This window comes from Lactuca virosa, chromosome 9 (assembly GCF_052849685.1).
Source record: "Lactuca virosa cultivar CGN04683 chromosome 9, Lactuca_virosa_CGN04683_v6, whole genome shotgun sequence".
Classification (NCBI taxonomy): domain Eukaryota; kingdom Viridiplantae; phylum Streptophyta; class Magnoliopsida; order Asterales; family Asteraceae; genus Lactuca; species Lactuca virosa.
The window spans coordinates 205,795,495-205,812,999 of NC_136434.1; the positions used below are offsets into that span (position 1 = coordinate 205,795,495).

The 17,505-nt window shown below is 35.5% G+C and overlaps 1 protein-coding gene across 1 annotated transcript; it reads left to right on the plus strand.

Annotated features, from left to right (window-relative positions):
• The first annotated feature begins 16,110 nt into the window (after positions 1–16,110).
• On the plus strand, positions 16,111–16,718 carry LOC145140225 (secreted RxLR effector protein 161-like). The gene is made up of 2 exons (XM_079073790.1): positions 16,111–16,358; positions 16,478–16,718. Exons 1-2 carry the CDS (start codon positions 16,111–16,113, stop codon positions 16,716–16,718), a joined length of 489 nt encoding a protein of 162 aa, XP_078929916.1.
• Positions 16,719–17,505: the final 787 nt, after the last annotated feature.

The following is a 17,505-nucleotide window of genomic DNA, read 5'->3' on the forward strand; positions in this document are numbered from 1 at the left end:
AAGTTGTCATGGTTTTTATTACAATTATGTATCTGTTAGAAGCCGAGACAACTGATTCACCAGGAGTTGTGGTGAAAGTATCAAACTTGTTGACGACGGAAGTCAAGCGCTTATCCTTCATGTTTTATGATCCCTCGAACAGGTCTTGGAGAGTGTCCCAAATCTCTTTAGCAAATTTGCTCAACTTAATGTGCTCAAAGAGAGGAGGTGGAACACCAAATACCATTTCGGAATATGCAACTTGATCTGCATGCAATTTCTCGATGTCATCAGCAGTAAGAGGTGCTTGACGTTGTTCATCCTGTTCCATGAGAGTTGCAACAACATCTCTCACAGTTTGTGTCACAGGAACATGTGGACCTTCTTTAACGGATCTCCAAATAGCTTCAACCTTTTCTTTTCCAAGTAAGAACCTTTCCATTCTGACTTTCCAGTAATCATACTCTTCAACAACTAGCAATGGGGCACGAGAAGGGCAACCCGCGTTATTTTCTATTTGCATTGATTAAATTTGTTGAGAATTAGGAGCAACCATTGAATCTAACATATAAGAGAAGAAGCGCTATTTAGAAGAACTTTTATCTTGGACACATAAATGATCAAAATACTAAGGTAATTTCGAATCAACAATAATATGTTCTTACGGATTCAAAGGACAACCACTCAAGCTCTGATACCAATTGTGAGTACAAGAATCAATGTGAAAGGACAATTTTTAGGTCCAATACAAGAATCATTTTTTTTATTTTTTGACCCGTAAAGTAAAGTCTCATAAAGGGTTCTTTACGTCTCACAAAAATAAGATGACATAATTTATTTGGTCAAGTATTTTTAAAATTCTATCAGTAAAACAACATGGAACAGTTATATATTTCAACCAACATTTTCATTTAAAACATCATCAACATTATATAAAGAACTCAATTAGACCAAACATTGCAAAAAATGACAACAAAAGGAATATAAAAAGTGTTATGAACATGATGTATATATGTATTACTTTTATTCAAAATTATTACTATTATTATTATTATTATTATTGTTATTATTATTATTATTTTACAATATTTTTTATATGTTTGGACTTCTTGTTGGTCTATTAGAGTTGATTAAACGATTGTGGTGACGCATTGATTTTAGTTAAAAATTTGATTATAAAAAATAAGGTTTTGTGAATTATATATATATATATATATATATATATATATATATATATATATATATATATATATATATATATAACACTAGGAACTTTATTATACAAAGTAGTTTTTAAAAACAAATACATGGTTAAGACCCTCATTTCGTGCCTACGAGAAGCGATGAAAGAGATTTTCGAAAAAATAGATTTTCGAGAAAAGTTGATTTTCATCGTATGCATATAACATATATGTATATGTATCATGTCATATGCATATTTTTTATACACTATTTTTCAACTAGAAACAACGATTAGACTCACATACCAGGAGATTTGTTGCTAAAACATTTTTGGCATATGTATATAGTGTGTGTATATATATATATATATATATATATATATATATATATATATATATATATATATATATATATATATATATATATATATATATATATATAGAGAGAGAGAGAGAGAGGTAAATAGAGAAAAGACTGAAAGATATATATATATATATATATATATATATATATATATATATATATATATATATATATATATATATATATAGAGAGAGAGAGAGAGAGATATATATATGAAGGAAGGTTCGATTGAGAAAAAAACTTTGAGAACACGAGAATGAACCTGGGTCACGCATTTCATCATTTGCCGTTTTAGTGATCCAACGTACCGACACGACAAAAGAGCTAATATGCATATTATGAATGTAAAAATCAAGTATATTTAAATATGAATATTACGTGGTATATTCATTATATTATTTATTAATATATGATTTTTTTATATGTCTATAAACATGTTTATTCTGATATGATAAGGGCGGCTGGTGGTGCTAACGATGGCGGTGGTGATGGAGGTGGCGAAGATAGTTGTGGTGGTAGAAATGGCGGTCATGTCCTAGTTAGTAGCGATGGGTCGCGAAGATTGTAGTGACGATGATGGGGTGAAGTTGGTGATGGCGATGACGGTAGCGGAGGTGGTAATGGCGATGACAGTGGCGAAAGTGGTGGTTAATGGCGTAGGTGGTGGTAATGGTGTTGATAATGGCATCGGAGGTGATGGTAGAGGTAATGGAGTTCAGCTGCGGCGGAGGAGATAAGAGGTGGTCGTGATGGTGCATAATACTCATATATGAGTACATTTAATTTTATATTCACATATGAATATTGCCTCTCACCGCCACGTCGGAACTCGTGAGCATTTTGCATCAATAAAGAAATGTGTGGTCCAAATTCATTCTAGAATTTTCATCCTTTTTATTCTCAAATGGACTTACCTTTCTCTTTATGTGTGTATATATATATATATATATATATATATATATATATATATATATATATATATATATATATATAAAGGTTCTGAAAAGCTCGTCATGGCTTGAAGGCTTCTACTTGGCGATGTGATTTAACAAAATGTCGTCCTAAGTCATTCCTTACAAACGGCGTGGTTCGCCACAGCTTGTAAAAGCTTGAGAACTTCAAAATTGTATATGTTATGTCCAACACGTAGAATGTGTGAATGAGATATCGGGATTCAAAGATGAGTATTTGGAAATAAAGTTAGGAAATAAAGTGGGTTTGGGAATGTGTCCCACATAGAAAAAATGAGCATTCTCTTTGTGGGTTTATAAACATATATGTGTAATGAGTTTACAAGCTTCTATGTATGGTTTTACTCCAACACCTATGAGCACACAGGGGGTGAAAATCATGGATTATGTGGACAAAATTTAACCAACTCCTGTGTTCGAAATTCTGAGCCCGCGCAAGCCATGTTTTTGCAAAACTTTACAGTCTTGGTCCCTAATGAGTATAGTTACAAAGACTAGTATATAAAGAGACTTTTGGTTCTCAATCGAGTTTTTTTCAATTAAACCAATTGTTTTTATTTACACTAGTTATATTTATGTTTTGTGTAAACATACTATATCTATTTTTTGTAAACTGCTATAATCGAGTTTTTTAGATTAATTATGTTTTCCATAAACAGGTTCTCCTACTCTTTTTTTCTCATTTTATGAATTGAGTTTTGTTCAATTAAATTTGTTTTTCGTAAACAAGGTTTTCTTACCCTTTTGTTTTCTATAAAGAAAGTTGTTTTCTGTGCTTCTAAGTGTTTACTGAAATGAATCGCATTGGTGGAAAATTCCTATGGTTTATAAACTATTACAATCGAGTCTATTTTTATTAAAACAGTTTTCTCTATTTAGTTTTAATTTTACAATATCGTGTTATAGTTGTTTTGTGTAAACAGATCCTTTTGTTTTTGTCTAAGCATATTCCTTTGTTTTGTGTAAATAGAAATTGTTTTTGTAAACAAATCCTTTAGTTTTGTGTAAACAAATTTTGTTTTGTGTAAACTGATTCGTACTGTCATTCTAATTGTTCATTTCGAATAATGATTAGAATGTTGGAAGGCTCCTTCAACTAGAATACTAACACATCGGTGGCCATGATTATTGATCTTACAACTATATTCTCAGAGGAAAAGCGTTTGGTTGCAAATTCTAAAGGGTGGTGGATTGACACTGGAGCTACCCATCATTTGTGTCATGACAAGAGCAATTTTAGCCTCTATAAGGATGTTGATGATGACCAAAAGCTCTTCGTGGGGAATGTAGTCATCACAAGCATCTACGGTGTTGGATATGTTATTATGAAAATGATATCAGGGAAATAATTGAAGCTTAAGGATGTTTTGTATGACCCAAAGTTTTTCAAGAATCTTATATCGGGATGGTTGTTGAATAAGTTTGGTTTTAAAGTTGTGTTTGAATCTGACAAGTTTGTTTTGTCTAAGAGTGGTATGTTTGTGGGAATAGGATATGTCATGAATGGCATGTTCAAAATAAATGCAATGGCGACAAACAAATTGAATGAAAGAAGTGCTAGTTGTACTTACAAGCTTGAGTTTTCAAATGATTGGCATGGTTGTTTAGTACATGTAAATTACAATTCTATTCGTCATTTAGTTAAACTAAACCACAAACCAAATTTGATATTGACTCAAATCACAAATTCCCCCACACGTGTTGAAGTCAAACTTACTAGATCATCCTTCCAAATAGTTCAAAGAAACGCCGAGCCTCTAAATTTAATTTATACTATTGTGTGTGATTTAAAATCATTTCCTACTAGAGGTGAGAATAAATACTTGATCACGTTTATCGATGATAACACAAAATATTGCTACATATATTCACTTAATAGTAAAGATGAAGAAATGGACAAGTTTTTCTTGTATAAAAATGAAGTTGAGAATCAACTCAATAAGAAAATCAAGGTGGTTAGAAGTGATAGGGGTGGAGATTATGTTTCTCCATTTGCTAATTTTTTTTAATCAAAATGGAATTCGTAATGAATTTACAACACCCTATTCACCTCAAAAAAATGGTATTGCAAAGAGAAAGAATTGTACCTTGAAAGCGATGGTGAATTCCATGAAAATTAGTTTTAGTTTAAGCCAGAGCATGTGGGGGGAAAGCTATTTTTTGGATTAATTATCTTTTGAATAAGATACCTCACAAGCAAAAGAATGAAACACCATATGAACTTCGGATGGGAAGGAAGCCATCGTATAAATACTTACGAGTGTGGGGGCGCCTAGCCAAAGTTATTGTACCAACACCTAAGGTACAAAAGCTAGGACCTAAAATAGTGGATTGTGTATTCATTGGATATGCACAAAATAGTAGTGCTTATCAATTTCTTGTGCATGATTTTAAGAATCCTGTCATACACAAGAATACAATAATGGAATCAAGGAATGTGTCATTCCTTGAAAATTTCTTTCCTAGTTTGATTAAGGAGGGTGAAAATACATCTTCTCTGGATAAGGAAGTTGTACGAGAGGATAAACAAGTTCAAAACAAGGAAGAACAAATAGAACCTACAAGAAGTAAAAAGGGTACATTTGAAAATTTATTTGGTTCTGAGGTTTACACTTATGTAGTAGAAAGTGAACCCAAAACCTATCATGAGGCAGTTACTTCTTCTGAGGGACCACAATGGAAAGAGGCCATCAAAAGTGAGATGGGTTATATCTTAAAAACCAATACGTAGGAACTAGTGGATTTACTATTGGGTTTAATTGGTTTGTCATAGCTCACGTGCATAGTGATACTTTAGATTTAATAAGTATTTATTGTTTTATATATTATGTTTTAGTTAATAGTTTTTTTATTTAGAATTGGTATTTGCTTTGGTTGGATTCTGTGACACTCCAAACCGGAACGGTGGAAACGTTCAGGGGCGGAGGATGTCATGTACAGTATCACAACAATTGCATAATAGTAAATCAAGTAAAGACAACCATTACATTGATAGAATATAGTGTTTACATCTGTTCAATACATAGTTTGTATGACATCCAAAAGTGTATAACTAAAGTATAAAAGACGCAACTCTAAAAGCTCTGTCTTCTCAAAACCTGTGGGTATACCTGTCTACCGGTTCGTTGAGAATACAAGTGGTTTTGAAAGTGTATTAACATTTAAGTTGGTGAGTTCATAAGTATGTTTTTGAGATGGAAAGCTTGTCTTTGTTCTTTGAAAATGTTGTAGTGTACTTCCAGAACATCCAATATTTTCTTTAGTAAATGAAATGTAGTCTTAGGTCTTAAGACCAAAATGTATGTTGTTACTGTACTCCGAAATAGCAAACTGTAGTCTTATTAATAAATAAAACTATATCATGAATGTTTCTTGAAATTGTATGTTATACTAGTGTACTATGTACTAGAAAAGTAGTGTATTGTAGTAGTGTTTGTATGAAAACCTTCTTGTATGAGTGCCTAGAATCCACCAGCTGTAGTGTAAAATAGTGTACTGTAGTTTCATTATTTAAAATAAAACCTTTTGTATGAGTGCCTAGAATCTACCAGCTGTAGTGTAAAATAGTGCACTATAGTTTCATTATTTAAAATAAAACCTTTGAAGTAGTGTTAATCCCGTAAACAAATGTTTTAGTTGATACTATTGTGAGTTTCATATAACCATACTGATATGATCTAGTGGCCTCTACAACGTTCTTAAGGCCTCGGAATGTTATGACATTTGTCATCTCAGTCCTGTCGGCCTAGTTGTTGCAAGCAGCTTAGGTGCGAGATTGTCAGTCCCGTATAGATCTATACACAAATTCACACCCTCCCTCCAGGAGACTCTGGTTATAATTTATAGGACTTAGACATGTACCCTGATGGGTACAATGAACTAGTGCCTCACAAACCTGTCTTAACTAGTTTACGTGTAGTGTAGAAATGTTCTCTTGTACTTGAAACTGTATGTATTGCCTTGTAATAGTGTACTTTGTAATGTAAAATAATTATACTGAAATAATTATTTTGTAGTGTATCCTTGAATTAGTGGAATAGAGTAGTGTTACATAAATTATATCTATTATAGTTTATATAGTGTTCTTGAGCTTGTAAAATAGTGTAGTGTTTCCCAAACTATACCTATTATAGCTTAAATGTATGTTCTTGTTTCGTTTATTGAAATGAAGCATTTGCAATTTAAGAGTGTGTATAAAGAGGTAGTAAGGGATTTATGAAAAATACCCTTTTGCTCGACATGCTACAAAAGGTTAATATATATATATATATATATATATATATATATATATATATATATATATATATATATATATATATATATATATATATATATATATATATATATATATTTGATAAGTGCAGCGGTAAATCGGTTAGAAATAATTTAAAATGGTTTCAAACGGTTTGAATTCGTTTGAATGTTAACACAAGAGTCCTTGTGTCTTACTTGTATTCCCCCCCCCCCCCCCCTAAAAACATTGAAAAATAGTGAATACATAGGGGTATGAACTCACCTCTAGTGCGTGTTCGTGTTCAGGTAGGGAAACTGCAGAGATGATCCTCGGGATAGTGTACGTGGAAATAACGGTATCCTAATATTATTTAAACATGCAATTGTATTTCAATTAGCGAAATAATTAATTAAAGTGTTAGACAACACTTAATTTATCTAAGGAATACTTACAAAAATTACAAAGAATTATTTGGAGTGATGATAAGTGTTTCCGGTCTATCCCTCACCGAAATCCCTTGATTTCATTCTTAAAACCTCAACCTAGAACCAAGTTCTCGGTCTTAAGGGGTTCTCGGTCTAACTGAGTTCTCGGTCCAGGTGGTTTTCAGTCAGCTTGGAGATTTGAAGATTTTTCTTGGTGTTCTTGGTGAAAAAATTATGAAGATTTGAAGGATTTTGCTTGAAGATTTGAAGATTCTTGGATGATACTTGAGAGCAAAATGAGTGTGTTTTCAGTTTAAAAAGTGAGAAATGACTTATATTTTCGGGTGAATATATATATATATATATATATATATATATATATATATATATATATATATATATATATATATATATATATATATATATATATATATATATATATATATATATCGAGAGGGTTTTCGGTCCGAGGGTTCTTGGTTCCAAAGAGAAAAGTTTTGATTTTTAAGTGCATTTTATTCCAAACATTAAAATACTTATATAAAAACATCATTTATATAATTTGAATGATATTTTAACCCTTATGAACTTAACGAAATAAACAAAAACTCAAATTTTATTTAAAGGGTTTGACTTTTATTGACTTGAAAAATAACAGGTTGTTACATTGTCCCCCTGTTAGAGGTAGTTTCGTCCTGAGATTCTTTCTATAGAGAGTACATCATGAACTAGGGAAAAAGAGATGCAGGTACTTTTGGTGCATCTTATCTTCTCACTCCCAAGTGAATTCAGGTCCCCGCTTGGCATTCCAGTGAACCTTCACTATCGGTATGCGACTTTGTTTCGTTCGTTTACTTCTCTATCCATGATTTCTAATGGTTCTTCCACAAAGTTAAGACTCTTTTTTATCTCGATTTCATCGAGTGAAATCACAAGAGTCTCATCGGATAGACACTTCTTTAGATTTGACACGAGGAAGACAGGGTGTACGTTATTAAGTTCTTGTGGTAGACGGAGTTTGTAAGCTACTGGGCCGATTCTAGTAAGAATCTCGAATGTCCCAATGTACCTTGGATTTATTTTTCCATGCTTTCCGAAGCGTATCATGCCCTTCCAGGGTGAGACCGTCAATAGAACGCGGTCACCAACCTGGAATTCCAAGGGTTTTCGTCTCTTGTCTACGTAGCTCTTTGGTCTATCTCTAGAGGCTTTCAGTCATTCTCGGATTTGAACGATCTTTTATGTGGTTTATCGAATGATCTCCGAGCCAGTGAGAGTGCTGTCGGGGACTTGCCCTTTAGCTAGCTGCGTGTCAGCCACTTCGGCCCAGCACAGAGGGGATCTGCACTTACGGCCATAGAGGGCTTCAAACGGGGTATCCTTGATGCTAGAGTGTTAGTTATTGTTGTATGAAAACTCGACAAGTGGCAAATGGGTATCCTATGCCTTACCAAAGTCGACCACATAGGCTTTCAGCATGTCTTCTAGTGTTTGAATGGTTCTCTCACTCTTCCTGTCGGTTTGTGGGTGGTAGGCTATACTCATGTCCAGCCTAGTTCCCAGAGATTTATGTAATGACTGCCAGAATCGCATGGTGAATCTATTGTCTCTATCAGAGATAATAGACATTGGCACACCATGCAGTCGTACTATCTCTCTAATAAAGTTCTGGTCAATTTATCCATCTTGTATGTTTCCTTTATTGGTAGGAAGTGAGCGGATTTGGTTAATCTATCGACAATTACCCAAATATTGTCATGGCCATCCTTGGTTTTGGGCAACTTGGTTATGAAATCCATTGTAATCTGCTCCCACTTCCACTCAGGTATCTCTGGCTGCTGAAGTAAACCTGAGGGCTTTTGATATTGTACCTTGACTTTGGTGCAAGTTAGCCACTTGCCCACGTAGGTAGCAATCTTGGCTTTCATGTTCGGCTACCAATAAAGTTTCTTGAGATCCGGATACATCTTATATGAACCTGGATGAATGGAGTATCGAGTTTTGTGAGCTTCGTTCATGACAACATCTCTGTAACCACCAAACTTCGGTGTCCAGATCCGATTCATGAAGTAACGAACTCCGTCACCCTTGATTTCTATGTTCTTCTCTATTCCTCTTAAGGCTTCATCTGCCACATTATCCGGCCTCAAGGCTTCTAACTGAGCCTCTTTGATCTGTGTGTACAGATGTGAATGGATTGTCATGGTTAGTTCCTTCACTCTACGACCTGAGTACTCCTTTCGACTAAGGGCATCTGCTACTACATTGGCTTTGCTGGGATGATAGCGAATTTCGCATTCGTAATCATTTAGTAGTTCTACCTATCGTCGTTGTCTCATGTTAAGTTCTTTCTGATAAAAGATGTGTTGGAGGCTTTTGTGGTAAGTGAAGATGGTGCACTTGGTACCGTAAAGGTAATGCCTCCAGATTTTTAGTGCAAAGACTACAGCTCCCAACTCAAGATCATGAGTGGTGTAGTTGACTTCGTGTGCCTTCAACTGTCTCGAGGCATATGCAATAACATTTCCTCGCTGCATAAGTACACAGCCTAGTCCCTGATTGGATGCATCACAGTATACTACAAAGTCTTCTGTCCCTTCTAGAAGAGACAAGATAAGTGTGATGCACAGGTTTTGCTTCAGTGTTTGGAACGCAATGTCTTGTTTCTCTCCCCAGCTAAAAGTTACACCCTTCTGAGTCAGGGCAGTAAGAGGTTTAGCGATTCTGGAGAAGTTTTGTATGAATCTGTGGTAATAGCCAGCGAGTCCTAAAAATTGGCGAATCTGAGTTGGCATTTTGGGTGCTGACCAGTTCTCGATTGCATTTATTTTGGAGAGGTCCACGTGTATTCCTTCTTCGCTGACTACGTGACCAATGAAGTTTAACTTCCTAATCCAAAACTCTCACATTGAGAATTTAGCATAAAGCTTTTCCACCCTTAGAGTTTCTAAGACTTGTCTCAGATGTTGGCTATGATCTTCCTTACCTCGTGAGTAGATGAGTATATCATCTATGAACACTATCACGAATTTGTCTAGGAAGGGACGGCACGCCTGATTCATTAGATCCATGAATACCGCAGGTGCATTTGTTAGACCGAAGGGCTTGAATAGATATGTAGTTTATAAGTCGTGAAAGTTATCTCGATTAACTAATCTATGTGAGAGTTATCTCGATTAACTATGAGAAGTCAAAACATAACATTACAAAGAAAACTAAACCCTTGAATGGATAAACTAATACAAAGAAAACTGGAGATCCCAAGGCTTGAATAGAGATGTAGTTTATAAGTCGTTGAGAGGAATAAGACTAAACCCTTGAATGGATAAACTAATACAAAGAAAACGTTACCTAGAAGACTGGAGATCCCAAGATCTTGGTTCAAACGTATAACCTAGTTGTGTGAGTGAGTAAGGTTACTATTGTCGCCGGGGGGGGGGGGGTTAATTAACTTCCTAGTCCATTCATATAATCAGTGAGAAGTTAGGCTTAGCATATGGCTCTTAATTATTATTTGAATAACCCATGTGAGAGAGAAGTGGGGTCGCTTCGAAGGGAATTGTAGGGGCACAATTCCTACAAGCTCTTGCAGAACAATGTAAGTGTTTCATGGCCGTAATGAACATGAATATGAGGATATAACCATGTAAGGAAGAGTGTTGTGTGAAGTATATTGTCATCTACATAAATGACAGCTTAGTTCAAGGACCTCATGTCTACTGGCAGTTAGGAGACTATGTATAGATATCAATGGAGGGTTGAAAGTATAACACCTACCTATCATATGCAGGATTCAAATGTTTGAAAAAAAAAATTATGGAAATTTCATGTGCAAAGATCGATCTCCATTCATGTGTGGGATTGTTGGAAATTAAAAAAAAATTATATATTTTTATTAAACTTTGGACACATATAAATATAAATATATACTGTATACTTTAGTAACCCTTAGAGGGTTATGATCTCCTCCGTGAGAACTTCAAAACAGTATATGTTGTGTCTAAAATGGAGAATGTGTGAATGAGATATCAATGCTCACAGATGAGTATGTGGAAATAAAGTGGGTGTGGGAATGTGTCCTACGTAGGAAAATGAGCAAACTCGTAGTGGGCTTATAAACATAGATGTGTAACGACTTTACGGGCTTCTATGTATAGTTTTACTCCAACACCTATGCGCGTGCAGGGGGTGAAAATTATGGATTTTATGGACAAATATGGGCATGACCTGCGGACACGAACGCTGCTCTGAAACTCTGGGTCAACGCAAGCCACGTTTTTACAAAACTTTACAATTTTGGTCCGTGAAATAATTTTTATAACTGATGCATTTAAAGTGAGTTAATACTTAATTAATTTATTTAATTTCCAATTAACAACTATAGTTACAAAGACTAGTATATAAAGAGACATTTGCTTCTCATTCTAATATATGATATTGAATACCCTCATCTCCTTATCTTTGCATATAATTTTCGATGATCTTTTTAGGCAAGTAGTCAGATTTGACAGTACATAACGCTTCGACTGTTGTACCCTGCGAACAAACAAATAGAAGATTTAAGGGAATCGTGTCAAACACGAGCCTCGGTCAACCGACATGGTTATTTATGTTGGAAAATTAATTTAATTAATTTCAAAAAATGGATTTTCTCCATTTTTGAGCACAAATTTTGGACTATAAATATAATCAAAACGAGTTATTGATTATATATTCGTGTTCCCCTCCGTGATATCTACGTTTCGATATATCACACGTCCAAAATGGATTAAAAATGAATGAGAAATTACTTGTCAAAGTAGGGCAATTGGAAGAGAAAATAAAAGAGTTAAGTGGGTTTAAAACTCATCCCACATTGGTGGGAGAATGAAAAGGAAATTGGTTTATAACTACAAAGACTAGCTACCTTTGTAAGACTTATTAGAACCAAGGCTCTCTCTTGCGCGCACACGCAGGGGGGGTGCAAATGCAAGCCAAATTGGCTTCGGGCCACTGAACTTGTGTGCGAGCGCGCGTCCTGCGGGCACGAATGCACCACCGGTCGACCAGAAAAGTTCAATGACCTTTTTTGCATTTTTTTCTTTTTGGTTAACAGTTACAAAAACGAATTAAGAGCAATTAATCATATATTTCGGTTTTGATTTCTTGGTTAATTTTCTTATTTAATTATGACAATTACGATTTCGTCTTCATTGCATCGATTACATTGGGTAGTATATATACAATGCCTATGTGACTAACTCGATACACCGGATGAAACGAAATCACTCTCTTCCTCTCTTACGCTTCTGCTTCATCTCTTCTCTCTTGCTACAACCAAGGTATAATCCGGGCCAAGTGACGGTTCGGGCAATCTAGAAGAATTGCTTTCTACTGTTGTATCCTGGGAAACAAACACCCATATAGGGCGAATTTGTTTTAAGGAAACTGTGTTAAACACAGGCCTCAGTCAAGGATTTTATGGTTTTATTCTTTTGTACACTTTTTTGGGTTATATTTTCCTAACAGTCTTAAAACAAATCGTTTGTGCGAAACGACCTTCGAAATAAAAATTGTTTCTGATTCGTCTTTAAGTGTTTATAAAAACGAATTTTTTTTACTCTCCATAACATTTGCAGAATCTGTTTTCAGAAATCAATTTCTAAGACATTTTCTGTTTCTTCTGTTTTTATGTTTGCTTGTATCTAACTGTTTAAGTTTATTACATCCATAATCTGTTACTATTTTCAGAAATTGTTTTCTAAAACAGATTTCAGATTCTTTCTTTTGTTTCACAGCTTTTCAGAACCTGGTTTCTGGAAACAGATAATATTTAACAGTTTAGTGGTTATTGAATTTTAATCTTTAACAGTTTTACATTTGCTTCCTTTTGTAGCATGGCTACTGGTGAAGGTTCCCAACCACCAAAGCCTAATGAAACTCCTAATGCTCAAGGAGCTCCAATGATGACCATGCCGGTCAATCATGCTGAGAAACCTGAGAAGTTATATGTACTGAACTTTAAGAGGTGCCAGCAGAAAATGCTCTTCTACCTTACCACATTGAATATTGCTAGATTCTTAACTGAAGAGGCTCCTCGGATGCCCAAAGGAGAAGGAGATGTGCAAGCTTTAACTGCTATTGATGCTTGGAAACATTCTGATTTCTTGTGTAGGAATTATGTTCTTAATGGCCTTGTTGATTCACTTTATAATGTGTATTGTGTAACAAAGACAACCAAAGAACTATGGGACTCATTGGACAAAAAGTATAAAACTGAAGATGCCGGGACAAAGAAATTTGTGGTTGCCCGATTTCTTGACTATAAAATGGTGGATGGCAAAACTGCTATGTCCCAAGTCCAAGAACTACAAGTCCTCCTTCATGACATGCATGTCGAGGGTATGGGGTTGAATGAGCCTTTTTATGTTGCTTCCATGATTGAGAAGTTAGCCCCTAGTTGGTTTGATTTCAAGAATTACTTGAAACATAAGAGAAAGGAAATGTCCATTGAGGACCTTATTGTTCGCCTTCGAATTGAAGAGGACAATAAGATAGTTTAAAAGAGTAGTTATACCCCTACTTCTAAGAAACCTAATGTGGTGGAGCATGGTAAAACTTTTGGGAAGAACAAATCTGGAAAGGGAAAATTCCAAAAGAAAGGCAAGGGTTCAAACTTGGGAGCCAAAGGTGTAACTTTTAACAAAAAGTTTCAAGTAAATTGCCATAATTATGACCAACGGGGTCATCGGGCTGCAAATTGCAAGCTTCCAAAGAAGGCTAAGGAGGCAAATGTTGTGGAGAAGATAACCAAAGATGTGTCTGACATCGATCTTGTAGCGGTTATTTCTGAAGTTAATCTTGTGGAGCCCAATCCAAGGGAGTGGTGGATTGATACGGGAGCTACCCGTCATGTTTACTCAAATAGAGAATGGTTCAGAAACTTCAAGGTTGTGGATAATGGTGACAAGTTGTTCATGGAAAACTCGGCCACTTCTGATATCCAAGGTGTTGGAAAGATTGAGTTGAAGATGACGTCGGGAAGAGAGCTGACGTTGAATGACGTGTTGTATGTACCCGAAATTCGGAAGAATCTTGTGTCGGGTTGGTTGTTGAAAAAGCATGGTTTTCGCTTGGTGTTTGAGTCAGATAAATTTTTGTTAACCAAAAATGGTGTGTATGTGGGTAAGGGGTATGCTGATAGGGGTATGTTCAAACTTTGTGTAATGGCTCTTAAGCCAAGTGACAATGATAATGAAATGAATAACTCTTCTTACTTGCTTGAGTCTTCAAATATATGGCATGCTAGATTAGGACATGTTAATTTTGATACTCTTCCTTGTTTAATTAAATTCAATCACATACCACACGTTCACATTGACTCAAAATACAAATGAACACTTGTGTTGAATCGAAATTAACACGACAATCTTTCAAGTCCATTCAAAGGACAACCGAACCACTTGGATTAATTCACACCAATGTGTGTGACATGAAATCAATTCCATCTAAACGTGGAAACAAGTACTTTATTACTTTTATTGATGATTGCACTAAATTATGCTATGTCTATTTACTTAAAAGTAAAGATGAGACTATAGAGAAGTTTAAAGTGTATAAAAGTGAAGTTGAGAATCAACTTAATAAGAAAATTAAAGTACTAAGAAGTAACCGTGGAGGTGAATATGTATCACCGTTTGAGGAATTCTGTGCAACTCATGGTATCATACATGAGCTTACTGCACCTTATTCACCACAACAAAATGGTATGGCAGAAAGGAAAAATCGGACCTTAAAGGAAATAATGAATGCCATGTTGTTAAGTTCTGGGCTGCCATCCTCAATGTGGGGGGAAGATATACTTTCAGCTAACTACCTTTTAAATAAGGTCCCACGAAAGAAATCAGATAAAACACCATACGAGTTATGGTCAGGTATAAAACCATCCTACAAATACCTTCGAGTGTGGGGGTGCCTTGCAAAGGTCTTGGTACCTGCACCCAAGGTGGTTAAGATAAGACCCAAGACTGTTGATTGCATATTTGTTGGATATGCACAAAACAGTAGTGCATATCGATTTCTTGTGCATGACTCAAAAATTCCAGAAATTTACAACGACACAATAATGGAGTCAAGAAATGCATCGTTCTTTGTGAATGTGTTTCCATGTCTTCATAAGGTTGAGACAAATGCTTCAAAGTTAATTGAGCATAATGAATCCTCTTATGAAGAAGAAATAGAGGAAGAAACAGAGCCCCGTAGAAGTAAAAGGGAACGAGTGGAGAAGTCGTTTGGAGATGATTTCTACACTTACATGGTTGAAAGAGAGCCTCAAACTTTCAAAGAGGCAGTCACCTCCTCAGAAGGACCTCAATGGAAAGAGGCAATTAAAAGCGAAATGGATTCAATCTTGCAAAACCATACATGGGAGCTAGTGGATTTACCTCAAGGTTGCAAACCACTAGGCTATAAATGGATTTTCAAGAAAAAAATGAAATCGGATGGAACCATTGACAAGTACAAGGAAAGACTAGTAATTAAAGGATATAGACAGAAAGGTGGCCTTGATTATTTTGATATGTACTCTCCTGTCACACGTACTACATCCATTAGATTGGTACTTGCAATCGCTTCTATAAGAAATCTTGAAGTACATCAAATAGATGTTAAAACAGCTTTTCTAAACGGGGATTTAGAAGAAGAAGTCTACATGGAACAACCACAAGGGTATGTTGCCCCAGGAAAAGAATCAAAGGTTTGCAAACTAGTGAAGTCATTATATGGGTTGAAACAAGCCCCAAAACAATGACATCAAAAGTTTGACCATGTGATGTTGGAAAATGGATACAAGATTAATGAATGTGACAAGTGTGTTTATGTTAAAAACACAAGTGAGGGTTATGTTATCTTCTGCCTTTATGTTGATGATATGCTTATCGTTGGTAGCAACGATAAAATGGTTTAATCAACAAAGGACATGCTAAAGGCAAGATTCGACATGAAAGATATGGGTTTAGCAGACGTCATCCTTGGTGTAAAGATCACAAGGACTGCAAATGGACTTACTTTAAATCAAACCCATTATGTGGATAAAATTCTTGAGAAGTTCAACTCCGGTGATACTACTGTAGCTAGGACACCAATTGATACAAGTCATTATCTAAGTAAAAATAGAGGTGAAGGAGTTGCACAAGTCGAATATGCAAGAACTCTTGGTAGTCTGATGTACCTTATAGTTGTACCAGACCGGACTTAGCTTTTTCAATAAGCAGACTAAGTAGATATACCAGTAATCCAAGTGATGAACATTGGAAGAGTATTAAAAGATTATTACAATACTTAAGATACACTCGCAATTATGGGTTGCACTATACAAGATATCCCGAGGTCATAGAAGGGTATAGTGATGCAAATTGGATATCTGACATTAAAGACTCCAAGTCCACCAGTGGGTTTTTGTTCACACTTGGAGGTGGAGCTATATCATGGAAATCTTCAAAACAAACAGTTATAGCTAGATCCACCATGGAATCGAAATTTATAGCACTTGATAAAAGTGGAGAAGAAGCTGAATGGCTCCGATAATTTTTGGAAGATATACCAGGATGGCCTAAACTAGTTTCGGCAATCTCAATCCATTGCGATAGTCAATCGGCAATTGGACGGGCGCAAAGTGCTATATATAATGGTAAGTCTCGACACATCCTTCGAAGACACAACACCATTCCACAACTACTCTCAACAGGAGTTATCTCAATTGACTACATAAGGTCCAAGGATAACATTGCGGATCCGCTAACCAAAGGGTTAAACAGGAAGTTAGTTGCAAAATCGTCAAAAGGAATGGGATTAAAACCCATGAACGAATAAGTTATTGCGAAGGAAAACCCAACCTAGTTGACTGGAGATCCCAAGATCTAGGTTCAATGGGATAACCTACTTACATATAACATATGTGGATCACTGTGGGGGTCAACCCCAACCCATTCCTATAAATAACAGTGATACAGGTTAAGCTTAGAGTAGTTGGTGATAAGTTGGAAATCATCACGCTTTAGCTTTTAATGATTATGATATAATCACCTATGTGAGAGAGAAGTGGGGTCGCTTCAAAGGGAATTGAATGGGCAAGTTCCTAAGAGCTCTTACAGAACCAGGCAAGTGTCCATGACCAAAACGGATACATCAATGAGAACCTAACTGGGTCAGGGAGAATCATGTAAGACATGTATTGATTATTTACACAAATGGCAGAACATTTCAAGGACATCGAGTCTACTGGTCCGCTAGTAAAATAAATATGTATCTTAAGAGAAGGTTCAAAGGGTCAAACCTACCTATCTTGTGCATGATTCAACTGCTGGATTTTACC

Coding starts and splice junctions, on each gene's coding strand:
- LOC145140225 (XM_079073790.1), top strand. CDS start 16,111: ATGCTAAAGGCAAGATTCGACATGAAAGATATGGGTTTAGCAGACGTC. Junction 16,359..16,477: donor AGAACTCTTGGTAGTCTGAT/GTACCTTATAGT, acceptor ACAATACTTAAG/ATACACTCGCAATTATGGGT.